This window comes from Plasmodium inui (genome assembly GCF_000524495.1).
Source record: "Plasmodium inui San Antonio 1 unplaced genomic scaffold supercont1.12, whole genome shotgun sequence".
Taxonomy (NCBI): domain Eukaryota; phylum Apicomplexa; class Aconoidasida; order Haemosporida; family Plasmodiidae; genus Plasmodium; species Plasmodium inui.
Genome location: NW_008481846.1, coordinates 135,304 through 161,813, shown reverse-complemented (window position 1 = coordinate 161,813; position 26,510 = coordinate 135,304). Strand labels below are relative to the sequence as shown.

At 47.2% G+C, this 26,510-nt stretch overlaps 10 protein-coding genes across 10 annotated transcripts; 3 read left to right on the top strand and 7 right to left on the bottom strand.

The window, feature by feature from the left end:
• Positions 1–34: 34 nt before the first annotated feature.
• Positions 35–2,422, bottom strand: C922_03080 (hypothetical protein; the record flags this gene model as incomplete). The annotated part of the gene is made up of 2 exons (XM_008818672.1): positions 35–136; positions 233–2,422. 2 exons carry the CDS (start codon positions 2,420–2,422, stop codon positions 35–37), a joined length of 2,292 nt encoding a protein of 763 aa, XP_008816894.1.
• A 2,336-nt stretch (positions 2,423–4,758) lies between these two features.
• Positions 4,759–7,503, top strand: C922_03079 (hypothetical protein; the record flags this gene model as incomplete). The annotated part of the gene is made up of 1 exon (XM_008818671.1): positions 4,759–7,503. The coding sequence occupies one exon, from the start codon at positions 4,759–4,761 to the stop codon at positions 7,501–7,503; it is 2,745 nt and encodes a 914-aa protein (XP_008816893.1).
• A 1,383-nt stretch (positions 7,504–8,886) lies between these two features.
• C922_03078 (hypothetical protein) lies at positions 8,887–9,978 on the bottom strand (the record flags this gene model as incomplete). Its single annotated transcript, XM_008818670.1, has 1 exon — positions 8,887–9,978. The coding sequence occupies one exon, from the start codon at positions 9,976–9,978 to the stop codon at positions 8,887–8,889; it is 1,092 nt and encodes a 363-aa protein (XP_008816892.1).
• Positions 9,979–12,832: 2,854 nt separating this feature from the next.
• C922_03077 (hypothetical protein) lies at positions 12,833–13,824 on the top strand (the record flags this gene model as incomplete). The annotated part of the gene is made up of 2 exons (XM_008818669.1): positions 12,833–13,420; positions 13,642–13,824. 2 exons carry the CDS (start codon positions 12,833–12,835, stop codon positions 13,822–13,824), a joined length of 771 nt encoding a protein of 256 aa, XP_008816891.1.
• A 1,313-nt stretch (positions 13,825–15,137) lies between these two features.
• Positions 15,138–15,656, top strand: C922_03076 (cytochrome c oxidase subunit 2; the record flags this gene model as incomplete). The annotated part of the gene is made up of 1 exon (XM_008818668.1): positions 15,138–15,656. The coding sequence occupies one exon, from the start codon at positions 15,138–15,140 to the stop codon at positions 15,654–15,656; it is 519 nt and encodes a 172-aa protein (XP_008816890.1).
• Positions 15,657–16,318: 662 nt separating this feature from the next.
• Positions 16,319–17,155, bottom strand: C922_03075 (hypothetical protein; the record flags this gene model as incomplete). Its single annotated transcript, XM_008818667.1, has 1 exon — positions 16,319–17,155. One exon carries the CDS (start codon positions 17,153–17,155, stop codon positions 16,319–16,321), a length of 837 nt encoding a protein of 278 aa, XP_008816889.1.
• Positions 17,156–18,582: 1,427 nt separating this feature from the next.
• Positions 18,583–20,636, bottom strand: C922_03074 (glutamate dehydrogenase (NADP+); the record flags this gene model as incomplete). Its single annotated transcript, XM_008818666.1, has 3 exons — positions 18,583–19,997; positions 20,120–20,167; positions 20,543–20,636. 3 exons carry the CDS (start codon positions 20,634–20,636, stop codon positions 18,583–18,585), a joined length of 1,557 nt encoding a protein of 518 aa, XP_008816888.1.
• Positions 20,637–20,746: 110 nt separating this feature from the next.
• Positions 20,747–21,139, bottom strand: C922_03073 (hypothetical protein; the record flags this gene model as incomplete). The annotated part of the gene is made up of 1 exon (XM_008818665.1): positions 20,747–21,139. One exon carries the CDS (start codon positions 21,137–21,139, stop codon positions 20,747–20,749), a length of 393 nt encoding a protein of 130 aa, XP_008816887.1.
• Positions 21,140–21,587: 448 nt separating this feature from the next.
• On the bottom strand, positions 21,588–24,170 carry C922_03072 (hypothetical protein; the record flags this gene model as incomplete). Its single annotated transcript, XM_008818664.1, has 1 exon — positions 21,588–24,170. The coding sequence occupies one exon, from the start codon at positions 24,168–24,170 to the stop codon at positions 21,588–21,590; it is 2,583 nt and encodes an 860-aa protein (XP_008816886.1).
• An 837-nt stretch (positions 24,171–25,007) lies between these two features.
• Positions 25,008–26,264, bottom strand: C922_03071 (hypothetical protein; the record flags this gene model as incomplete). The annotated part of the gene is made up of 1 exon (XM_008818663.1): positions 25,008–26,264. The coding sequence occupies one exon, from the start codon at positions 26,262–26,264 to the stop codon at positions 25,008–25,010; it is 1,257 nt and encodes a 418-aa protein (XP_008816885.1).
• Between the last annotated feature and the right edge of the window lie 246 nt (positions 26,265–26,510).

Sequence of the window (26,510 nt, the reverse complement as noted above, 5' to 3'; positions counted from 1 at the left end):
TCTACCTTCCTTGTTAGTAAAAAGGTCAATCCTTTTAGGAGGCGTGCTTCATGACATTCTTCCCCCTGACGAGCTTCTTCTGCATGTAACGGAACTTCCTCTTGGTGGTGAGGATTTCCTCGGGCTCGGGCGGGTCCTGCAGGGGGGAAAGAGGTTAGTGGTGAAACGAACTGGACTGAGATGTGTGCGGCACTACGGATGAGCAGCTCACATGATAGTCGCCTCAGCATACCTGCGAGAAGTGATCCCGGTCCACCCTTGTAGACGCCTCGAGCAACTCTCCGGGGGACACGGCCGACCGGTACACGTGCGCATTGCGAGCGAGGTAAGACGGCATGAAGTTGTAGAGCAGTTTCCCAGTGATGAAGTCTCGAATGATAAGTCTGGTGGCAAAGTTAAGATTGAGAAGACCTCCTTTCCCCCCCGAAACATACCTTCTAGAAGAACAAAGAGCACTCAAAAATTCAGTTGCATCTAGATAAGGATGGATTCTTCTCTCCCTCCCATTTTCTGCATCTAACAGAACCTCACAAATGAGCCCTTTGTCAATTCGGTACTTGTCACACAACTGATGAGGAATAATATTGCATAGAATCTGAACAAGATCGATTAAATTTCCTTTGCAATGATCCACCGAAAAAACTCCATTCAGAATTAAGTCATATTTACTAAACACTAAAGATGGGAAGATCAGTCCGGGACAATCACAGAGGGAGAAGTCATGACGTTTTAACGGAATGGTCTGAAAGTGTTTTGTTTTCCCTGGCTGTCTACTTACACTGACCTTCTTTGCCCCAACGAGTGAATTGATAATGGAGCTTTTTCCTACATTTGGAAATCCAATAAACCCCACCATAAATTTTGGGATATTGTGGTCTCCTATTTCGAGGTCATGGTATTCACCTCTCTTCTGATTCTTTATCTTTTGAATTAAACTCACCATCTCGTTTGTGCTTAATATGTCCGTTTGGTCATTTCTCTTTTCCTCGTAGCTGAGGCTTCCGTGCCCCACATCGATGGCGGCTTCCTTTTTGTTCTCCTCGTGGGGCAAAGGGCGGGGGGACAGGTTCATCTGGCGGGAAGGCAATCCCTCTGTTGAGGTGGGTGGCGGTTCTGTTGAAGTGGATGGTCGGTCTTCTGCCATGGAGGACCGTTCCGCTGCAACCTGGGACCCCTCCCCCGCCGACCTTTCCTCCTTCTTCTTTTGGGTGCCCCCCGGAGAGGACATCCCATTGGTATACGCCTCTAGAGGGAGGGGCAGGTCCTCAATGGTGACCTTATTCTGGTGATATAACTCCCTCAGGGCAGAAAAAAAAATAAATTTCACATTCCTCTGCTGGAAAAAGGCTGCCCATTCTTTCCTTTCCTCATAGCTCAGAAAGTCGGACTTATTTAGGATGATATAGAATTCTTTCCTGGGGTCTACCTTTTTAATGTAATACTCTAACCCCTGGCAGTAGAAAAAGATGGGATTCCTCGCATCTATAATGTACATGAGGAGGTGACTTTTCTCGATCACTCTCCATAGCTGTCTCCAGTACTCTATGTTTTTTTCGTAGGGTGTGATTATGTACCCTTCCTCCTCTTCCACGATGCTAAGCAATTTTCTCCACTCGACGAAATGCTCCAGTTCGTATTTGTCCACACTCTCCTTGTTGAGGACCTCCTGCACGTTCAGCCGCTTGTACTTCTCCCCGAGCGCCTCGTACATGCGCATGTATCTGAGGTTCCGCGGGGCTTCCCCCTCAAATGCATCGGGGTGTTCCTCCGTAGCGGAGTGTTCCTCTGCATCTGCGTCTTCTTCCGCATCTTCCTCCTCCGCAACTTCCCCCTCTGCAGCTGCTTCCTCGTCTACCTCCCTCTTCCCATCCGCGCACACCTCACCGTTCGTTGCCGTCCTGGCATGCCGGGCCCTCCTCCGCGACGACTCCCCCTTCGTGCTACGCACGTTAATCGGTATGAGGCTCTTGCCGCTCATCAGGAAGCTAATCTTCTTCACATTTTTCCTCTTCTTCTTCTTGGCTGGCGCATTCTCCCTCTCGTGGAGAATTATGTTCACCTTGTCTTGGTGCTTCAAAAGAAATGGTCTGCCGGGTATGGGCAGAATGATGTTCTGAATCTCCAAATAATCTTTCCCCTTGTCCCTATCTCTTAACCTTTTTTTTTCCTTTATTTCATTTTTCTGTATAAAGACTTTGCTCACTTGAACGCTGTTAATGACTAGCTGGTTATCCAAATAATCGTCAAGGGGGGCTTTATCCAAAAAGGAAATATGTTTGCTCACTTTCTTGTCCTCATCATTTCCTATCTTTGAGTATAAAATGTTGTCCGAAATTTCCTTCTGTAACAACTTGTTGCGCATTAAGCTTCTCCCCATAAAGTTGTTGTGCTGCTTCGTCTTGTTCTTTTTGTAAACTCCCATTTTTTCACCTTGCCTGTTCGTTAATATATTTTTTTTTTTTTAAACTACAATGCGATTTTTACCTTGCCTGTTCAGGTTTTTTCTTCTTTTTTTTTTAATATCAAAGAAAAGAGCTAGCCATTCTGCAGGTTACCAATTTGGCCATATACCAAATTGGTTATATTGTTCCCCCTTCTATTTTTTTTTTTTGTGTCCTCTTCTGCCTTTCCGACGTGGGGCGCATCTATACATAATGAATGCTATGCTTTTTCCTTTCTTTTTTTTTGGAGCATCCCCCACGGTATGGGGTTGTGCGTATTTTTTTTTTTCCAGGTCGTGCTGGCGATACTTTCTACAAGAAAAAATTATCATTCAATTCAGTTGTGGGAAAATCGGCGCAGTGCTTTCGCTCTATGCTTTAACTGCGCGCGCGTTTCATTTTTCTCAGGGCATAGTTTTATAGGTGCAAGGCAAAGCGCGGCATATATATATCATGTACTTTTATCGTTCCTTAAGCACATAAATGCATGTCGCGCGAGAGTCGGAAAATGTAGTATATATAATTATGCGCCTGGTAGTGGGTCATGTTAATGCTTATTTGCTTGTGCGCGCGTAGCGCTTTCCCCTATGGACGGGCGACATGCATTATATATATGTGGACTATTTGCAAGACTCCCGGGGCGTCTGTTTTTCCATTCTACAAATATCCCGCAGCTCCTTCCAACTCATTTCCGTCACTGCGCGCTGGTGAACCGAACAACCGCTCGGGTAAACGTGTAAAATTTGGGGAATTACGCGTTTGAAAAAATTTTAATTTGAATTTTTTTTTAATCCATTTTTGTTAATCCGTTTTGCTTCATTTTTTTTAATCCCTTTTTCTTCATTTTTTCTAATCTGTTTTTTTTTGAATATTTTTACCTGAACAAGTCCGCACGTTTTTGTTCATTAGATAAAAATGACGGGCGCTCTAACGAGCATCTCGAAGTGATCCCTACTGTCATTAATTTGTTTTTCGTTTGGGTTTTTTGCGCTTTGCCATTTTTCCTGTTTTCGTTTCTTCCATTTTTCCATTCCCTCCCTTTCTGCCTAGCATAGAGTAACCGCATCGTTCTGGAAACAACAGAACTAGCCAAATGGTGATGCACTTGTAGCTCCGTAACCCTTTCCTGATCGATCTGCATTAAAGGTTTCTTATTTGCGAGAAAATTAAGCATGCATGTGTACGAACGTACATCCATGCATAAGACGAAGAAATGTTGAAGCCAATTTGAGCAAGTGAAAGAAGAAGACCGTTAGAGGAGGGAAGGAAGCACAAGGAGAATAAATAATAAAGCACCCCATGTTGTCCGCGACGATGTACCAATTATAAAGACATAAGGAAAAAAAAAGAAACGAATGGTTGAAATAAAAAAAAGAAAAAACAACGGACGAAGACTTCCTATTTGCATAAACAGTTCAATTATACATGATAAAGACGAAGGGACCAATCCCTATTGAGTAGCGACCACCATTTGGATAAGGGCGAGCTCCCCACACACACCCACATATTTCCGAGTAAAACCATCTCAAAAGAGACTTATGTAAACCATTCGTGAATGCCACATTGGACATTTGCACGGAACTTCCTCGGAAGTATACACATAGACGTGATTGTTCCACGTCGCAGTGCATCTTAGCTTCACCAACACCATTAGGATGACTCACATGAGCAAGCATATATGCTAGAGTGCTGCTCATCCTAAGAAAAAAAAAAAAAAAAAAAAACTATACATTTTCAGACACATAAGAGGGAAAATGCCACCTTTTACTCTCGAAAGGGCCACAACACGTAGGGGACATGACTTGCATGTCACGTGACTCTGTTCAGAAGAGGAGAAGCTTTAAAACGGGAAGAGGCACTTGGGACGGATTCGCAGTTGAGGCGTGAAAACTCAATAAGGGCGTATGTGTGTGGGGGGGAAGGCATATATGCAACGGAGGAGAAAAAAAAACAAACTGGATGGATAAACATTGTGAGAGAAGGAATCCCTTTCACTCATATAAAAAATGAATTATTTTCCATTTCTGGGAGGGGGGGAAACAAACTGGAAAAGTTCCCATAATGGAATGGACAGGACAGATTGTCAACTCCACCGAAGGATCGTAATAATTTTGTTGCATGGGAAAAAGGATAACATATTTGTCCCCGACCCACTTGGCGGGAAAATGATTTCCCATTTGGTCGTCACCTTTTCTTACGCTTCCAAATTTTCTTTTTTTTCGCCTGACTTGTTCATATTTTTTTTTTTTTTGCCCCCCGGAAAAAACCTCTTTCCACTTCTCCCCAAAATGATGTTGACACTCGATTTTGACGAAAAATGGGATACGCACATAACGACAAAAGTAGAAATAGAAACGTGAGCGGCTCGAACGTTGGACATTATTTAAAAGCAAAGGGTCCCCAAAAGAATTGCAAAGAAAGTAAACCAATCGAATTGTATGGTCAAAATGTGCCTTATGGCAGGATTTTCCACGCACATAACGATGTTCTGCTTGGAGGACAAGACATGGGGCATTTATACAGAAGGAGGGACAAGAGGACAAACAATACTTACAATTATTGTAGAGAGGATGGCACAAGGGGGAATGTTGAAGAGGTTACTTACGTGTTTTACGAGCCACTCAGATATCCCGCCTTTAAGATGGCGGATAGGCGCAGTTGGGGAGGCGCCGAAAATGGTGATATGCAGAAAGACGCCGAAAAAAGGAACCGACGTGACACATCCAAGGAGGATAAAGTAGTACCCGCCGTGGATGGCCAAAATCGAGAGAGCCCTGGAGGAGCTAAGGAGGTGACTATCACCACTGCGAACTTAACCCGTGTAGGGAAGACGAAGAAGGCAGGGGAATGCAACTCGGGGGTGGTGGAGGTGAATAGAGAGAGGAGTAGCGATAATCGGGGGATGAATAAACAGAAGAGTAGAGACAACGTGGAAGTAAAGAATAATCCTCACAGTGGGGATGAAACCGATCACGTGGAGAACCTTCCCCCTCAGGGGAAACTTCAAAGAGAAGAAAAGCAAGCAGATAGCAAAATGAAGCACTACTTGTATAGAGACTCCAAAGTGGAGCCGAGAATGAACTCAGTGACCCCTACCGGGGAGTGTAACCTTTCCCTGAGTAAATGGAAAAGAGAAAAAAATAACTTCTTCATCCCAATAACGTCGCCAAGACTAAGTAGACACCCAAAAGAAATTACAAACGAAGTGAAATTCATTCTCCACATGACAATCTTAACTCTGTACAGAGACCAGATCAAGCCTACCTACAAGAAGATTAGACAACGGCTGGGAAGCTTCCATCAGAATGTGGAACTGAAAAACAGTTTTTTAGAAATATGCTTGTCTTTGCAAAATGAGTACCTTGTCGTTAAGTCCAAGAAGAATAATATCTTCGTCCTGTTGAGGGAGACTCCCAAATGGTTTAGTGGCTGGATTAAGACACGAAGTTTTGCTAACCCATATCCTGAGACGATGTGGAGGAAGTTCGCCCGTCATCTTTTGCAAGCGTGCAGGGCCGGAGCGGGGGGGGAGTCTCCTTCCCCTCAGAGTCAGCTGGCGGTACAGTTTGCTAAGCATTTGTGGAGGAAGGGGCACTTATTTTTCCAAAGTTCGGACACTCTGGAGGGGGTGCTCCGTTTCTTCGGACAGGATGGCCCGTTTGGACAAGAAGCCGCCTCGTATGATGCGTTTGGACATAGGGCTATTCCACCCGGTACTGCCCCACATGGTGAACATGCTGGAAGCCCCATGAGATTGTTCATCTTCAATTTCCTCCACGACAGCTTCTCCTACTTCTCGCGTGTAAATGACTCTGTAGTTCGGCTAGTCGAGAGCTCTCTCGTCGATCTGTATCGGTCCATTTTGGGCGACGAGGAGGACAAGGCGGGGAGCGGTCAAGCGGCAATCAGTCAAGCGACAATCGGTCACGCGGCAATCGCGTCGGAACCCCCCTGGAAACTAGACAGCGACATATACAAAGCGGCGGAGGGACTGAAGAAGAGAGGCCTCCCTTTCCTCAGCCACTATTCTGTAGGAAAAATAGCACATATCGTTCAGCTCGGCTTGTACAGTGGGCTGCTGCACGAAGAGGGTCAGGCGATCAAGCCGGCCTGCTGCTGCAAGGGGGTGGCCGCGTCGGTCTGGGGTGGCGCAACAGTTGGCGCGGACGTTGGCACAGGAGTTGGCGACAAAATGGACAGGAAAATTAGCAGCCAGGTTAGCAGCAACGCTAGCAGCGAAGAGAGCGCCGAAGTGAGCGGCCAAGTGGACAGCCCCCCCTGGAGTGGCCTCCTAACCGAGGAACCCCCCCACAAGCTCAACTTCCGCTGCGCCGAACGGCAGGGGCCCGCGAGGGAAGAGACAAAGGGGGGAGAGATCGAGGAGGCGCCCTTTATACGAATGGTCAAAAGGCACATGGAAGGGGAAGACTCTAATGCGATTTGCAGCGACGCTGATGCGGTTTACAGTGACAGCTCTTTACCCTGCCGCGATGCTTATACGCCGCTTCAAAACGGGGGAGGAAGTTCCAACGCGGAAAAGTGCGATAGAGTCCCCCTAGTGCCAACCGCCGAGGATGCTAAAGTGAAAATCGATCAGCTCCTAAAAGGAAGTAGAGAAAAAATCGTCTTCTTCTGCTCCTTTAAGGATAAATTTTTTAAAAAGTTTCAGGAGGTGTTAAATCCTATCCACTTTGGCTGCCGAAGTTTAATTGAGTTTCTTTTTTTCCACTGCCAAGAGGTGTGTAAGCTATTTCTTCTAAATAGAAATGTCATTTTAGTGCACCCCAGTTGTGATGAGGAGTCTGTAATGGATATTGTGACACAGGACGAGGAGGATCGGGAGGGAGATGGCGATGCGGATGAAAATATAATTGAGCAGTTTAATTACGCGGAGTACGTCTCCAGTGTGACTTCTGCTCAAAAGAGAAGTCAGACTCAACAGGGGAACCTCCAAATCTGCACCGTGTTGAAGAACCTGGGGCAGAGGAAGAAGGAAAATTTTTTTATTACCTTCTCCTTTTGGAAATGTGTAACGGGAAAGGGGAAGATGTCCACGCGGTGAAGAGGAAGAGGAAGAAAAAAAAGAAGAAAAAACAAAAGTGAACCTCTTCAAACCTCTAATGACGTAGAAACTGCGTGCCAGGGAATACAAACACGCTTATCCAGCGAAGGGAATGCAATTCCGTTGTGCGCCTAGCAGGGGACGAACGGGGCGATGTCACTCACCCCGATGCGACGCTTCTGTTGGGACGCTTCTGTTGGGATGCTTCTGTTGGGACGCTTCTCCTGGCGCAGTTTACCCAAAGGGGTAACCCTATTCCCTTTTCTCTGACCCCGGTTGGATATAATTTATCTGACCCTATTGGAGTGTGTATTTTTTTTTTTCTCTTTTTTAGGGTTACCCCCTGGGTAGTGGTGGCACTCATTAAATTCCTCCCCACATGACGGTGGATACGAATGATTTATCTCCACGTCGTGGGAAGGTGTCTGTGTGACAAAGCGGTCATGACAAATGGGGGAGCAAAAGGAGTGAGGAGAAAACCATCACTCAGAAACTGTCACGGCAGCAATGTCCGTTTTGTTGTGGCGCACCTCGTCCCCCCTTCCCCTTTGACCTCATCGTCATCCTCATCATCATCCACATCACCCTTGTCAGCATATCCGTGCCATCACTCCTTGTGTTGGAGCCCTGTTTTGGCTGTCCCATCCCTGTTTGCCCATCCTTTTGCATTTCTTTGAATTCTCGTTAGTGAGGCCGAGGCCCACTGACGATGCGTAGGTGCGCACCCTTGCATCTGTTTATTCGCCCGCTGATGTATGTCCCATTCATTCGCTACCTTTTCCAATCGCATCTCTCTTTTTTTTTTTTTTGTTGCGTTTCGTTTAACCCGTTAGTGACAAACCGGCGTTTGTATTTCCCCGCCATGTAACTGCTTAACTGCTGTACCCACTGCATGGCTTTCCCTTTTTCGAAATCGAACCCATCGATTAGACCCACACGTTGTGGTTCCAATTTTGTTTTTATAAACTTATTCAGTTCAAATGGTTGAGCATCTATTGGCACGTTTTTTTTTTCTTTTTTTTCTTTTTTTTTACCACGCGGGGCAAAAACGCAGCATGGGGGTGGACTCCTCCACATTGGTACATTTTTAGAGATCGCAACATAATACGGTGTACGGCCCCCCCCGGTACGATGAACCACACACAGGAAAGTGATGAAAGGAGCGTCAAAAAGCTTCTTAACGATGGACCGTTAGTTCCTTGCGAGTGCAACATGGGTGGTGGATACAAAGAAGGGGGGTTAAAAAATGCTCATTGTGTGTCTGCCTCTGTGTGTGCCTCTCTGTGCCTCTTTGTGTGTCCCAATTGGGGAGGTAACTTGATAGCTCCGGGGTGCCCCCTTAGGTGTTACACAGCAGCACCTAGTAACCACTTCTTCGCCCCTCTAGCAGGTCAGTTCCCTCAGGCAGGTCTCCTTAAATTGGGAGAAGTCACCGTAGTCGAGGGTGTGGCTGTTTCCGTCCAAGTCGTATAATACGAGTTCCGGCTGCGGGGGGTCCAAGTCGTGACTCCTGGCCTGTTCCTCAGACTCGCGAATGCATTCATCCATTCGTTTCAGTTGTGCCTCGTTGAAGCTCTTTAGCTCATTCAAATGGGGATTCAATTCTTTCATGAGGTAATCTGTCTGTTCCTGAGTCAGGTCAACATAGTTAACGGACTGCTCCACTTCATCCGTCGTCTTTGCAGATAATCCAAAGTATCGAGGGACATACACATTGACTGGGACTAAACGGGGGACATATTTTTCCACTTCTACTTCTATCTCTTCATTAGACGTGTGGATCTCTGGCTGGACAATCTTCTTTAACACCACTTGTGTTTCATTTTCCACGACATGTGGAACCACGTAAGGTACATTCACCTTGTTATAGACAGGCCTTTTAATCTCCTCTCCACTTGGCACCTCAATCGTTTTCTCAATATAATTTGTTACGACCTTGGGGTTATATTTAGTGACGTACTTCGGAACCTCCACGTAGACGATTTCTTCTCTTTCTAGATCCTCTTCTACATCGATGGAGTTTTCGTACACATCGATATACTGGTAGTATGTTGTTATGAGTATTTTTTCCTTCACGATGTAATTCTCCACTTCCTCTGTTCCTTCTAGGTAGACTGTTGGGTCGATTTTACACTTAGGGTTACTTTTGTAGAAGTCCAACTGTTTTAGGTAATCTTCTAAATGTGTCTTTAGGATTTTCTGGACACTTTCTGTTGGGTAGTTGTAGAGGGTGTTGTGCGGGCTGCTTCCTACGTCTGCTCCATCTGCTGAGTTGGCCGCGTCTGCTTCCTTGTCAAACGGATTTGCTTTCTTATCTACTGCATTTCCTGCCTTGTCACCTTTTTCCGATTCTATGTCGGCACACCCGTTTGCCCCGACCCGGTTTAGATTTGTGCCTTCCACATCCTCAATGTCCTCCCCCAGCTCGTTCATCGTCTCTTGGTACTCCATTGGAGAGTTTTTTCCCCTGTTCATATTACACAGTTAATTCCTGCGGGCCCAGGCGTGCGCGCGCTCCGTGTTTACCGAGCCCTTTTGGTGGACCGCTTCCTACGTGGGAGGGGAAGTGTGCACGGGGGGTGTAGCAGTCGCGGTGTTGGCACAGATAACGCACACCGTACAAACCGCGCGGACCCTGCCAATCAATTGGTTCACCCCCACACCGCGGACAGTCTATTCCCCTTTCGCGTTTCTTACCAAATGGAAAAAAAAAAAAAAAAACTCAAATTGGAAGCTGTATCGACAGATGATCTACAAAAAAAAAAGGGTGCCAAGGAGGGGTTCTTTTGTACTTATCCCTGCACTGCGAAGACTCTCCACTTTGGGATGCTTCCACCCCGTGGAGAGTAATCTCACGACTCATATCCTTTGCATCTGTTCGTACTCTTCTACAAAGCTGACGTTACAGGTATGCACACATAACACACCCCACCCATGCACATAAAAAGAACACTACCGTGATGTCTACCCCTAAAACAACAACGGAGGCGTCGAGTTACATAGCGGCTTCTCTCATATGGCCTACTCAATTGTTTACCTATATGCGCTTTATACACATGTACGTGTGGCGTCTTTTCAAATGGTGACCCATGCCTCCTCCCTCTCAGTTGACACTGTCTTTTTTTTTTTCGAGTAAAAAAAATAACTATGAAAAGAGCAAAACAGGAGGTGAAAATCGGGCATTCATAATTTTCACTCTTCACTATTATGATATTCTCCACGGGGGAGGGGGAAAAAAAAAAAAAGATTAGGGGAAAACTATTTTGCTATATACACGCAAACGGAAGATGCATATGCATATGCTCGTTGTGCTTCTCTTACCTTTGCGCGTCTGATGCCGATTGGCCTCGCGCGAGACGGCATCGACAATGCACGAGCAAGGGGGGATTATGAATATACGGAAAAAAGGGCAGACAGGGGCGCAGACAGGAGCGCGGATGAAACTGTGGAAAGAAAGACACTAACGCTGTTTTTTTCTCTCCACCCAGTTGCGCTTTCCAGACGTGCCACACTCGTGTGGCGAACTTCAAAATGTGAAGCGGACACGGCGGAAAGATGCAGACGTGAATCATTTGCAACTTGTGCAGAGATGTACCTTTCCGTTTTGCAAAATGGCTAGTAATTTTTTTTTCACGAGACTATAGCTGCGCCAATGAGCTCAGGGAGGGACGTCTTTTTTTTTTTTTTTTTTCTTCTCTTTTTTTTTTTTTTTTTTTTTTTTTATTTCACCTCCACGTATGCGATAAACAAAAAGGACAACGATTGGGAATGACAAAAGTGTCGCCACTTTGCAAAAACGGGTAAAGTCCTCCGGACAACCGGAGCGCTGCCAAAATGATGTGCGGGAGACTCTCCCTGCTTCTCAGTTTTGTAAATAGACATCCTTAAACAGGTTGGCTATGTTATGGCGAAAAAGACTCAACACAAAAAGGATTTCTCTTTCACTTTCACTCGCCACATAATGTTTACCCCTTTTAGGTGCCCCCCCTGAATGGAAGATGCTCGTTTCGCACCTTCGTGCAATGGGGTTACCCAGTTCAGAGGATAGATTGTGTTGGTTGGGATGCGGAACTGAAACATGCCTTCCCTGTGCGTCATCGCTTTGTAGGAATATATGTCCGCCCCATTCGTCCTACTTGCCCCACTCTGTTTGTCCGCTTGCTCCCCCTCCGACGCCAATATGTCGTGCTTCCCCATTTCGGCATGTCTACAAAAGTACCATTCGGTTATATGAAAACAAGTCCGCTTTACAATTCGCACGTTTGTGTCCCCATGTAGGGACACGGCTAGTCATATACAACGGACGACGATATCACGGCAGCGCTCCGACACACACTGGACTAAGTCAGCTTCTTCCTTTCTGCAAACCGTTTAGCATTCACGTGGTGTACTCTATGCAGTAAAGGGGTACACTATTTCTCTCAGATCAACTACACAATTTGCAGACTACGCTCAGTTAAGTTGCTTTTGTTTTCCCTTTTATAATACTTGAAAACGTGACTCATTTGTTCAGTTTTTTTTTCCTGGGAGGAGGGGGAAAATCCTCTTTAACTTCACGTATCATTACATCAGTGTACGATGTTCCATTTTTACTGTTCCGCTGAACTGGTTCTTCTGCTTTTTATTTGCCTTATCAGGGCACCGGGGCGTTCCCTTTTTTCTCCTTCTCCGCGTGAAAAGGTTTAACCGCCCATCTGTGCGCACCCTGGCAGAGTTACTACACTTGTGGAAGTCGATTCTACTTTTTGCGGTCCAGTTGGGTAAAAGGGGAAGAAACGTTTCTCTCATTTTGTGTTAACCGATTTGCAGTAAAACGGCCTTCTCGCGATGTTCCCTCGGGTGTGGATTTTTTTTAAAGTACCACTAAACTGTACCTACAAAAGGGAAAGCTTAGCGATCAATGGATATGCATTCATCCTATCGTTAACTTCCAATCAATGGAAAAGCGCCATGAGTAATCAGTTGGAGGAAAATAAAAAAAAAGAAAAAAAAAAACTCCACATATGTATATGTATGCTTAGATGTATAACTTCGGTATGCTCACCAGCTGAAAAATCACACAAATGTTTTAAAAGAACAGCTTTATATTTACAAAACGGGAAAATATGTGCCACGGGGAGGTGTGCTGCGGACGCGTTTATGGCTCCCCACGGGGTGAATAGAAAATGTGCCACGTTTCGCATGACCCGTGCAGGCGAATAGCCACAGGGGGACCACTTTTCCGCATGACTCGTTCAGGCGGATAACACACACCACAGCAGATAGCTGAGAGGGGGGGAAAAAAAAAGCAAAAAAAAACACACAATTGGTGGAGAAAAAAAGAAAAAGCATGGGATACACCTCTACCTTAAAATTTGTCAATCTCGGTGTTAGGAGGAGACTCTTCCGGAGGGCCCACAAACAGCCTCATCACAAATGGGACAGCATCAAAAATCAACTGAATGAATTGTTAAAGTATGGGCGTATTGAAACGACATTAACCAAAGCTAAGGAATTGCAGGGGTATGCAGAAGAGTTAGTTTATCTGGCCAAGAAAAACAATGTGGAGAATAATTTAAAAGTGGAAAGTATGTTGAGAACAGCACAAGGGAGGAGAAAGCTGTACGAATATTATGTGCCGTTATATCGATATAGACCTTTTTTTTTCACAAGAGTTATTAATCAGTGGAGGCTGCGATTACGGGATGCAGCGCCTATGGCATTCATCGAGTTTATTGATAGACCAGGGGAATTAAGACCAGCTAAGCCGGTCGGAGCTGACAGAATTAAATACATATATGAGGAGATGAAGAAGAACCGAAGAAATTTTAAGCAGTACTTCCACATCGCAAAGAAGTTTAATTTGCTTGATGAAAACGATCAGCTAATTTCGGACGTGAATTTTGACACTCTGCAGGAGCATGCAAAACGGGACTTGGTAAGAGAAAGAAACAAAAATAAAACAATATATAAATGAGAGATAAATAAATGAATAGGAAAAAATAAAATAAATCAAAGGGAGACCTCCCTTCTAATTAGCGACTATCTGGGGGTGCTCCGCCGCGCAAAGGTGTGTGCCAAGCCGGCCAACATTTTAATTTCACCGCTGCCCATTTTTAACGCGTTCTTTTTTTTTTTTTTTGCTACCCCTTCTTGCAGTGGAAAGGAGATGACGAGGAAGAAATCCAGATAGACCCAGAACTGATAAAAAGGTATGAACAGTTTGGGGAACCCATGCTGGCTGGGCCGATCAAAGGAAGAGAACCTTTCTACGTGGACCTCCCTCTGCCTAGCCACGTTGAAAGGGCCTTTTTAAATTATCGCAAGAAGTTTAAGCCGTAGAGCGAGGAGAAGGGGGAAAAAATACCCCCATTCATTGCTCATTGTGGATATTGTGAATCTGTCGTCAAACGGGCAAACTGGGGCTGGACCACTGAGACGATATGCGTAGAAGGGCTTCTCTCAGGTGTGCGCTTCTCAGTGTGTAGAGGTATCCTGTGTGTTACCCCGCCCCCTCCCCTGTTTATGACCTCTCCCTTAGTACATTGTAATACCTGTGCGCATGAAGAGGACTCGCGCAAAAGGGCTTGACCTGGTAAGCAGCGCAGTAGGGATGTCCCATCTTCACAGTTTATTCATTGTGGGGCGGGACACACGGGGGGAGTTATGTTGCTATCCTCCTATCCTTTGTTGTTGCTAACCCAGCGGTATATTTTTTTGTGTGCCCCCTTTCCCCTTTTCTTATCTCCCCATCGAAGGGGACACCACATGAGATATATACTTCTCTGTGCGAATAGGATTCATTTTTTTTTCTCTCTCTCTCCTTTCACGGCAACTTATGACATGTGGGGTGGGTCACGACGCCCATGTGGTTCGTCATCCCTCATTACATATCGGTGTTTTTTTCCGAAGAGGGTCACAAAGGTGCCGCAAATGTGAGAGTCGCCTGGGCGCGCTTGTCAATGAATACTCCATCGTTGGGAAAATTTAAAAAAAAAAAAAAATAGTACACAACTTTATGAATGGCACCACTGGTCAGGTGGATTTTTCTTTTTTTTTTCTCTCATGTTGAACTGAATTTTTGCGACAAAACAGTTAGGCAGAGAGTGTTTGCCTCTTGTGCGCCCCAGCGTGGGAATGCGAAATGTTCTTCCTGGGGTCAGCCGCGCGGACAAATGCAACAATACATACATATGCACATGGATACGTACGTACATGCTTACACAATATACGCGTAGCAAATTAATCCGATACACGTGAACTCACCTTAACCTCTTTTCCCAATCGCTTTGCCACGGGGGACGAAACCCCCCCGGCAGAACTTCAACCCTCCGCGAAGGTGTCAAGAAGGGGGATAGTGGAAAAGAAACGACTGGGCTGTACAGCATACATCGCAGAGACAGGCCGCACAGGTATACAAAAGAATAATCACGCCTTTATGCCGAATTCACCGCTAACTTATTTGAGAGGTGTTCCAGGGGTGTGTTAGCGGCCGATTCAGAAAGAGTACTGAAGAAGGTGAAATTGAGGAAACGTTTCGAATAGAGTGCACATCATAAGGCTAGAAAAAAGGGGGCACCCGCCAAGTCGGCGTCACGACGCACTCTCCGTCGAAGTTGCTTCATTAGCTAACCGGTCAACCGCTGCTCCATCCAATGGACACGTTGAGGCGAGCGCTGGGGCTTCGGCGCCCAGTGGCCCACAGCGAAAACAGCATGTTGATGAAGGATCTAAACGAGCAAGATACCCCCCAAGTGACGAATGTAAAGGCAGAGGATTACCCCATCCCGCAGAAATATCTTGAAGACCCAGAAAAAATACCGAAGTATTACGTCTTCCAGTCCAACATGGTCACAGATGAAGATCTGCAGCCTGGGATGTTACGGCAGTTAGAAGTTGACAGAAGATTAACGCTCCCCACGAGGACCCATATTTCCTTTCTGGTGACGGCCACGGACGTTATCCATTCGTGGGCCATCCCGAGCCTCGGCATTAAGGCGGATGCCATTCCAGGTCGCCTACACAAAGTGACGACATTTATATTGAGGGAGGGTGTCTACTACGGCCAATGCTCCGAAATGTGCGGCACTCTCCACGGGTTTATGCCCATCGTCGTAGAGGCAGTGTCGCCTGAGGCCTACGCCGCGCACGCGAAGAAGTACTACAGGGATTAGGGGGGTCCGTGGTTAGGCGATTAGACAGCGCGCCGTTGCAAGGGATTCATACGGGCTTTATTTATCTATCTATTTACTTAATTTATTTAATTTTTTTTTTTTTTTTTTTTTTCCCATTTCGCTCGCACAAATGCAGGTGCAACTCCATTCATGAATTCAAAAAATTGATCAACAATATTGATCAGACATCCATAGAAGGGGACCACCACGCAGCCATATCGAGTGGGTCCCTTCCCCTTATCAGTTGCAACCGTATTGGTGGCAGGCAGCGGTGGAGGTGATGGATGAGGAGAAAATACCAATAATCCTAGCCGTCTTAGCAGTCTCAGCAGTCTTAGAAGTCTTAACACTCCCGGCGCAGCACACCCTAGACAGAGAAGCTCCCCCAAGAGGGATCACAACTGGGACGTGGCCGACGTGGCCAACGTGCCAGCCTTCTATTCGAACCCCCCTCTTTCGCAGCAGCAGTTACAAAAGTTGTTCTCATTTGGGAAGCGCTCGGGGGGGTGGGAATTAGTTCAGGAAAAAAGGTAAAAGTGAGGTGCAACTGCCTTAATAGGACGTGTGTGGCTTAAGGAGGTTGTATGTGTGTGTGGGTAATGGTTTCCTTAAACGGATCGTGGTGACCACTCCGAGGTGAAGTCTCCCCCATCCCCTACTATTCATTGCGCCCCCGCGGCGATGAGATTATCTAGGCCAGCTTGTTCCACGGCCCAGTTTTGCACGGAGCTTTTGGACGAGTGAATCGCCTCCGATTTGTTGTGCTCCGACTTGTCGTCCTCCCACTTCTTACCCTCCCCATCGACGGGGCATTTTCCATTTAAGTTCGGATGATGATTGAAGCATCCCTGGGTGGTCTCTGCCTGCAGCGCACTACGCATGAGAGGGTTATTATAAATCATAGGATTTTCATAATAGAATTTTTGTTCCTTATTTATTCCGCATGTAAAATGGTCCTTCTTTTCTCCTTTCGGGATGGGAATATATTGAGCTGGTATGGGTACTTCTATATAGCAGGGGACATAAATGGGGACCTGGACTTCGACATATTTGGGTTTGATCTTTGGCACTTCAAGCTTCTGCGTTACTAAGAGTTCGACCCCCTTAGGGACATTTTTGAAAATCTCAGTGTGATATACCTCCTGCCTTGGATGTACTATAGGTACGTCAATATATGTCGGTACCTTCACTTCGTTATAAATTATTTCGTCCTTCTTTTCGATGACATCTATGATTTGTTCTATCTCCACTTCTTTCGTGACAACCTTCTTTTCCTTGACCACTTTATCCTTTAACCTTTCTCTGAAGACCACTTTCGGGATCTTCGTCACCTTCTCGATCGTCGTCGTTTTGATAGGCCCACCAGTCACCTTCCGTTGCACATCTTGAAAGATATTCTTCGTTAGGAACAGCTCCTCCGCTGTAACGTCTTGGTTTGACTGGGTGATCAGACCGTTCGTTCTACTAAACATATGCTCTCCGTTCGGCTTGAAGATCATCGTGCCTGTCTCTGTCTCTTTGTTGGATGTGTGCCTGATGGCTAGAGTAGTCTACCTGTGGAGATGCTACTCACCAAATTAATATGCCTCTTTGTCCGGTTAACGCTACTACGACGGGGAGGAGGACAAAGCGGAGGCGTTTCCATATGATGCAGCATGTACCGCTCGGCTAAATACAGGGGAAATGCGCCACCTTTGGATGATAGCCAGTTGAGGTAAATTAACCACCTCTCGGTTGGAAATTCGCCTTTTCCATTTTTACTTTCTGATGTGTGTCCGGGGGAGAGTTCCTTTCCGAGCTGGACTTCTCCCTCTATTTTTTTTTTTTTTTTTTTCCTTTTGGACAAGTCCTCCCGAAGGTGTGGGAAGTAATCGTGCAGTGGAGTTGGAGGAGAAGAAGAAGGAGAAAGCCAATCTGTGTGAAGCAGTGGCGAGATTTCTATCCATTTGATGCAAACTTCTCTCTGCGCGGACTGTATAACCAAAGTGTTCTCCATGGCTAGATGGGATTCCCAGGGATATGGCGCTCAAGGCATCTACCCGCGCGCGCACATGCGCGGCGCCCGCAGATATTCACAGCGTCTTTCTGAGGACTTGTTCCCCCCCAAGCCCCTATGCCGTGTACGTATAACTATGTGTGTGTGTGTGATGTGTGGGTCTCCTCATTTCGTGGGCCTCGTTCCATTCGCCTCTCTTTCCTTCTCTTCCCTTTTTTTTTTTTTACTCATGCCCGCACGTCTCCCACAACGTCATTTTCTCCACTCCTCTGTAGCACACCGCGTGAAAGAGCACACAGAGGAAAGGAGAAAAAAAAGAAAAAAAAAAGAAGACGTGGGAGGCATAATCTCACCTATGATACGTCATTGAAGGTGTGTAAAATGGTCCTTTCCAACAATGGCACTTTCCTATGGTGGGGGGAGAGAAGCAACGTGGAACGTACACTTGCTCGCTTCGTCCCCGGGGAGGAAGACCTCCATGTGGAGGGGGACCCCCCTGTCGATTATGCGCAGCGCAGCCCAGTCCCTGTAGAGGGCGACTCCAATGGGCACTGCCTAGTAATCGCTTCACCTACTAATCGTTTCAATTTTTTCCCATTTGCCACAGCTCCGTTTGAATGAAATTAAGTCCAACTGAGGAGCTCCCCTCAGAAGAGTCCTTTGGGGGAAATTAAAACGTTTTACTCATAGAGAGGTGAACATGGGTGGGGAGCAAAAAGGTGCGTCTCCCGTTTGGGACAAATAAGAGAGGGGTAAATTGAGAAACGGCGCGGGGGGGCGGCAACGATAAACACACAAACTGGTCACCGATTAGGATTAATCTTTAGCGTTTATTGTGCATCGTTTATCGCTTAGCCGCGTGGTGCTTAGCCGCGTGGTACTTAGCCGCATTGCCGGTAATCCTAACCGCTACTGCTATACGCTAATGACTTAGAGACCACCCTGCTGGAGGAACGAGTCGGCCACCTTCAGGAAGCCCGCGATGTTGGCGCCCGCGACGAGGTCAGACTCGCCGAGGTAAAGCCTGGACGCGCCGTCGCACTGCTCGTAAATGCTCCTCATGATGGCTTGTAGCTTCCGGTCCGTTTCCTCCGCGGTCCACTGCAGCCGCATCGAGTTCTGGCTCATTTCCAGTCCACTGACAGCCACCCCCCCAGCATTGGCAGCTTTGGAGGGGCAGATCACAACTCCGTTCTTCTTGAATAAGCGCATGGCGTCAATGTGGGTAGGCATATTAGCCCCCTCGATGATCATCTTACATTGGTTCTTTATTAACAGGTCAGCATCACTTTGATTAATCTCATTCTGAGTGGCACAAGGGAAGGCAAGATCGCATGGGACCTCCCAGGGTTTCCCTTTCTCAACGTATTTGCAGGTAGGGGACCATTCTGCATATTCTTTGAGTCTTCCCCTCTTGACATTTTTTAATTCCATCACATAAGCTAGCTGCTCTTTGGTGAACCCACCCTCTTCTAAGATGTACCCATCGCTGTCACTCATAGTTAAGACGATTGCCCCTTTGTGAAGAAGCTTCTCCACTAAGTACTGCGCGACGTTTCCACTTCCACTGACAACACAACGTTTGTCTTTTAAATTTTCATTCCTCTTAGCGAGTGCATTTTCTGCGAAATAGACTGCCCCATACCCAGTAGCTTCCGTCCTGATGTTACTTCCACCCCATTTGATATTCTTCCCTGTTAAGACTCCTTCAAAAGAATTTCTTAACTTTCTGTATTGTCCAAAGAGGTACCCAATTTCTCTTCCTCCGACACCGATATCTCCTGCGGGGACATCCGTATTCGGGCCAATATGCCTAAACAGGTTCGTCATAAACGATTGGCAAAATGAGAGGATCTCATTTGGAGACTTCCCTTTCGGATCAAAGTCGGAGCCACCTTTCCCACCACCCATAGGTAGCGTCGTCAAGCTGTTTTTAAATATCTGCTCGAACCCTAGAAATTTCATTATGCTTAAATTGACACTGGGATGGAAACGGAGACCTCCTTTGTATGGTCCTAACACAGAACTGTATTGAATTCGAAAGCCTCGATTCATTCTATGCTCTCCTTTGTCATCTACCCATGGGACTCGAAACTGGATTACTCTCTCTGGCTCAGCAATGTTTTCCAGTACCCCCAGGTAGACATTGTTCCTTTTGAATAAGGGCATCAGTGACACTAGGACTTCTTCGAATGCCTGAAGGAATTCTGGCTCTTCTTTATTTCTTGCTTTAACTCTCTCGCGCAGGAGGTCGATCTTGTCGTCCAGCGAACCGCTCCCATTGTAGCCGTAGCGCTGCTCACTGTACCCGTAGCTTTGCGCGCTGCTGCGGAGCTTGGCCCGCCCTGCGAGGGGGAACAAGTGAAGAGGTGAAGAAGTGAAGGAGAGGTGGTAAGGAAGAGAAGAAGAGGTGGCGACGCGACGATGCAGACGTGGTTACGTGGCGAAGAGCACACAACGCACTCACCTCTGCCCTGGACGTGTGCCCCTTTAACAACCTCCGTGGAGATAAATCCTTCCAAAAAAAAAAAAAAAAAAGGCAAAAGGGGTGATTGGGAAAAGGGGAACATCACCAAATATAGCTACACCTCAGCTTCTTGGCACGGGTGGGGGGGAAGCCCATCCCCGCTGTAACACATTACTGCCATCAGCCTCTCCGCCGCGTCCAACACGGCATACATCTCCAAGCGGGGGGCCTCCTATTCAGCTTCTTTCTCCTTCGGGTGTGTGCCGATGTGCACACCAATGTAGGGCGGTAAACGGAGTGCCATTCGCACAGGAATGGTTCCTCCTGCCTCTTGAGAAGTTAGCATGAGTGCCCTCACCCGAGCGGGAATGCCCCCCCCACTTAGGAAACAGAAAGAATCGCACGGGGAAAGGATGTTCCTACCTGGCACGACATACTTGAGGTGGTAGGTCTTCGAAAGTCCGCCCACGCCGGAAATTATGGCAAGAAGGGCCACGGCAGAGAGGTATAAAATCATGGTGACCCTCCTTCGTCGCGTTTTTCTTCCTCCTGTTTCTATTCGTAGCGTTTCCCTTCGTAGCGTTTCCCTTCGTAGCGTTTCCCTTCGTCGCGTTTCCCTTGGTCGCTTCAGTGACACACCAAGTCGTTCACTTCTTCCTTCGTTAATTCGGTGTAATCTCTAAACCTCGCACGCGCACATGAGGAGAAGAGCGCTCTCTGCAAACACAGTTGCTTTCCAGTTGAGGGGGAAACGTGGGGGAAGGTCGGCTGGCCCTCCAAAAAGGTCACTTTGTTGTGAAAGGTGCAACTTCCAGTGTGATTTCCAGCCCGACTTCGAGCCTGACCTGTTACTCCCTGGCTGTGTTTGCTCACTTGTGGGTGTGTTGCGTGGGGTGGCGCGTTTCTTTCGTGCACTTTACTCCCTTTACGCGATTCACACGGTTTACGACGCTTACACAGTTCATGTAGTTGGTTCAGCTGGTAAAACCCGTTGCGCTTCTTCTTTTCCACCTCTTTCATTATTTTTCCACCCGTCTCCCCTTTGAGGTGTTGCCAACCTGCGTGTGCAATGACCAGTGGGGTTCCCTTACCTACGTCGTTCTGACCGTATCTTCACCGTGTTCTCACCTCGTTTTCGCTTCTGTTCCACCACGGGGGACGTAAAAAAAAAAAAGGAACATGTGCCTCATGAGGACGACCTGCTGCACCGAGGCAGCGTGCAGAGGTAGTCATATAATGTGCTCGTCTCAAAAATGTAGAGCGGTGAAAAAAAGTCCTAGTGCTTTCAGCGTCGCTTAAGTTTCTTTTCGCCACAGCTTTGCACTTGAATTTTTTTTTTTTTCTCTTTCATTTGGTTCGCATGATGGGGGGAAGTGGTCGCTAAGAGGTTGCTAAGCCGTTGCTACGTGGCATCACCCCGACGTACACGCCCCCCCCGATCAGCACCCCGCTCCTCGCAGAAGCCATCCTAACGTTTGCCCCTTTTTATGCTAAAATACTGCGTTATCTTGCTCGTCTTCTTATGGGGCTGCGCCCGCGCGACGCTGGGACACGTGCCGCCATGCGCATGAAGGGGGTGTAAGAATTTGAAGGCGTATCCAGAAAAAAGCGGAGTGTCAATCAAGTAGAGAGGCAAAAAGGAAGCATACTGCTCAGCTGAGGAGCAGAAGCTGCGCAGAGGTATGGTAGCTTCTCCAGAAAAACATATGGGTATTTGTTTTCTTTTCTCTTCCCCTCCTGACTTTGCCTTGGTCAAGAAGGTACAGTTAACTGCTATGTGGTCGCTTAGCCTCGGTGAGGTGTATATAAAACCGATGTAACTTCGGAGCTTAAATTGGAAGTGGTAAATGTCTTCTTCGTCTCCGCTTAGCGCTTCTTCCTCCGTGGGAATCCTGCCCGCTTTTTTTCTCAGCCGATTGAAGTAGTTGGCATAGTTGCAGTTGTTCTCAGGGGAATTCACCCATAGGTAGCTTCGCTCGCGGGGGTGAGCGGCGTTATCAGTGTTAGCGGCGTTATCAGTGTTAGCGGCGTTACCAGTGTCAACGGCGTTACCAGTGTCAGCGGCCTTATCATTGTCAGCGGCCTTATCATTGTCAACGCTGTTACCCGTGTTAGCGGCGTTACTAGTCTCTGCGGCATTATTCGGGGCATCATCCGTTACCACGCCATTGTTTGCTTCGTCACGGGCCGCCTCGCTGGGGCCACCCCCCCGGCGGAGCCACTCCCTAAGCTCGTCCGTTAAAATCACCGGGGATGCGTACAAGTGGGAATGCCCCTTTATCAGACGCGCATACAGAACAAAGTCCACCAAAATGTAATCGATGCGCGAGCCCTCATTGCTCATCCGGTGCTGTTTAGACGCGTCCCAACACGTGAACTTACCGTTAAGGAACGGATAAAAAAAGGAGAACGTATCTACCATCCTATCCTCACAGATTAGATTCTTCATAAAGTTGGTGCAGCACTCGGGGGAGGAAGAATGTCCAACGGCGTTGGCGACATTTAGTAAATCCTCCCTCGAAAGGAACGTTCCTAAGGAGATGAGGATATCATTTAAGTGCTTTAAGTAGAGAGTGTTGGCCTTCTTAACGTTGTATTTTCCATCGATGCAACTCTGGAAGGAATACCTACACAGGATCGTTCTGCACTCTCCATGGGTAGCAATCTTCTTCAGATTACACTTAACGTTTTTTCGTCCCCTGTGGAGAAGGTAATCCTCTATTGGGGCAGCTTCCTCCTTCCTGAGGTGAGAGCAAATCTGTTCGCTTTCCTCGGCGAAGGAATCGTACACGTCGCGCTCCTCGTGGTTGCCGTGATGGGTCTCCGATCGGTGGAGCGGGTCTCCTGGGTGGTCATTTCCCTTGTGGAAAATTCCTTCCTTATCCCATTCTTCATTGTCCCTTCGTTGGTTGTCCCCTTCTTCGTCGTCCCCACTTCTGACGTCCCCACCTTGGATGTCCCCCCCTGGTTCCTGGAGGAAGAAGAAAAAGTCGTTCGGGTACACCCCCGCGTACTTGTCTTCCACGAAAACCGGGTCCAATGAAAAGAAAAAATAAATTTCCTCCATCGAAGTAAATTTTGTACCGACCCTTTTGACTTCCCCGTTAAAATTTAAGTACAGTCGGAACGACTCACTATTTTCTCCTTTAACCTTCTTAATGACGAAATTGTCCCGATTGTTCAGTGTCTCGATGATGAGAGGTATCTGCTTGCATATCCTCTGTTTTAGGTCCTCCCGTATGCTGACCTTGTTTATCTCTTTTTGTAGCTCATCTAGATTTACTACATTGTTCAGGTAATGGACATCTCTGTTTCGGAAGGATATGTTTAGGTCTCCCACGAGGATGATTGGCAGACCTGTCGTTATTCTCAGCTCAAGGAGCTTGCTTCGAACGGCATGGAGAAATCTCATTTTGTAGTCCAGGCGGTTGTAGTCGCACCCAGAGTAGGGCGCATACACATTGACGAGGACGAACTGGTTATGGATTGTAATGAGTACTCTGCCTTCATTGAATAGATCGCTCACTGACTGCAGGGGGGCGCCAGCGGGGCGGATTTGGCCCGCTGTCTGGCCCGCTGTCTGGCCCGCTGTCTGGTTGCTAACCACACCGCTAATATGGCCGCTACCTCGTGGCAGCGCGTAAAAGGACACGGACGAGTTGTCCCGAGGGAAGCACCTCGAGACCAGGAGGTCCTCATCCGAAAAGCCATCCACGGAAAAGAAAAAGTTCCGGAAGGGATCACTACAGCAACAAATGATTTTCGCCTTATGTCCCACGTAAGTAGCAAGGCCAGAGTACCCTCTCTGTATCTTTTCTCCACCCTTCTTCTTGCAACACGTCCAGTAGGTCTCGTATTCATCCGAATATGCGTCTAACAAGCGGAACTCATTCTCAATAGTCGAGTCGTTCGTTTTAGTTTCTTGTAAACATAGGATGTCAATGTTGAGTTTGCTCAAAAATTGGGCCACTGTAACTTCTCTGTGTTTTATTAGCTCACAGCTCCTCTTCCACCCGTTCACATTCCAGCTAGCTATTTGCAGAATTTCCATAGCTGGGAAGATAAGTCCATCGTGCGGAGAAGCGGTGCCGTTGCGCTCGTTTTAAAGGGGCAGCAGGAGCAGCAGCAGGAAGAAGAAGAAGGAGGAAGGGTTCCTCATACAGAAGTGTAACTCGCATGGTATTGCTTCACCGTACAGGAGGGGGTAATTAACGGAGAGAGTACTCTTAGATGGTCGTCATAATTCGCACTCTCCACTAAGTGGTCCCTCTTCACCCCTGAGACTTTGCACCTGTGCATGCGGACGGGCATCTTCCTCCCATGATATATACCGACGTTTGTCCCACTGCATCCCACGCGATAGGAGTTTGAAGGGGCACAACAGGGGTGCTACATATAGGTTAAGTACATATGGATGTGCATGTGCATATGCTCCATTTTTTTTTTCTACTGTTAAGAGGCCAAAAGGGAGAAAATACAAAAAGGAAACAAAATAAGGGGTGCTGGCTGGCAAAGGAGAGAAAGGGAAGCGCAATATTAACCACGTTGCCACTCTCTCAATTGCGGCTAAACAAACCTGGCGAATTACCATTTCGATGGGAAGCGGGGGGTGGAGGCTGCGGCAGTCTTGGCTAGGCCTCAAATACATTTAAATACTAAAGAAAGAGCGTCACAGGCAAACGAAACGGTTCAATGCGCGGTAGAGAGAGATACCACCTCCCCACAATTGACACTTCAGATTAGCAACGAGCGTCGCTTCACATCAGATTGGTTAAGAAGGCATTTACAAACCTCACCCGCACAGCGATTTAAATAGAAGGAGAAAAAAGTAACGCTATTTCATAGGGCATATATCCCGCAACGTTTCATGTGTCTCGCCCCTCCTCCGTTAGATGGCCCTCCGGCGCCGCATTCGGTAGAGCACCACGGCGTTGTTGAGGAAATCTCGGAAGGACACAATAATGTGGGAGACTCTACTGGATATATGGATCAGCTCGGAGAAGTCCTTACACCCGGTGAACAACTTGGCGTCCATTTTGATGGCCACGAACCCGACGTTGGGGGCAGTGGTTTGTGCCTGGGCGCTGCACCGAGGTGGGGGTCCACGATCCGGTGGAGCAGCCAAGTCGGCTAAGTTGGCCAAGTTTGCCACGTTGGAACCGCCACCCTCGCCACCCTCACCAGCTTCTCCCCTATCCGCGTGTCCGCTTCCCCCCCTGCACGGGTCATAATTGCGGCAGTCCCCTTCGTCGCCGTCATCGTCTCCGCCCTCGTAGACGAACAACTCGGAGGTCACCAGGTGAGCCGGGAAGTCAGCATAAAAGGAAAAGTCCAGGTGTCCATGCAAATCCATCGACTTTGTCGTTGCATGGATGTTTTTGCACACCCCCAGGACGATACAGCGGTCATGCATATCGACGTAGTGCACAGACAGAATCACCAAAACGTAGTCGTTTTTCTTGAGCAGATATATGACTTCATTACGTCTAATTATAAATTTAGCGAAAGAATTTTCCTGTACATGTGTCTTCGACAGGAAGAAATGCATAAACGGGCCACACTGTAAAGCTTCTCGTATTTTTGACAAATGACTTGCCACGAGTAGCATCTTCTCTGGAGTCCTTGGCACTTCAAATAACTCAATTTGTATGTCATAGCCAAATTCCTCCTTTTCTAGTAAGTGTGTGTGTATTTTTAAATTCTGCTCATCGTGATAACAGCTCAGAAAATACTGCATGGTATGCTCATTCCATACATGCTCGAAATGGTTATGTGCCACGTATATTTGTACTGAGTCCAGGACGTTGTAGTTGTCTCCTTTGTGTATATCCTCCACTTCGTTATCTGTTAAGTATTCTTCGTCCAATAATTTTCCCGTTAAGTTTGTTTCCTTCTCTAGGGTTACCTTCGAGTGTGCTTCCACTTTGTAGATAATGTCATCCGCGTCGTATATATACTTGGTCAACACATATCGGTTGGTTTCTCTGTCCGCCACCTTGTCGTCAACATAGCAGGCGCTTGGGATTGAGGGCACCCCTTCCCTCAGCAGCTGGTATATACTCTCGAATAGCGCCTTGTTGTTTGATAGGTACAGATTCGACTCGCACTCCAGTTCTTTTATTTTTCTGTACAGCCGTTCGCACATGTTGGGTTTTTGTGTTCATCCGGGGGTGGGGGCAGCAAGGTGTAGGGCAAAGAAACAGGGTGATGTCGTCACTTCCTCGTTAGCAACCGTTCTGTTAACCTCTCCCTATGCTCACTCGCAAATGTAGAGGGACTTCCTTTTTTTTTCTTTCTTCTTGTACCCTGGCTGGGAGTTGCCAAACAGAGTTAAAAGGAGAAATGCGTTGGTAAATTGTTTAAAAAAAAAAAAAAAATTAGCTAGCTGGGA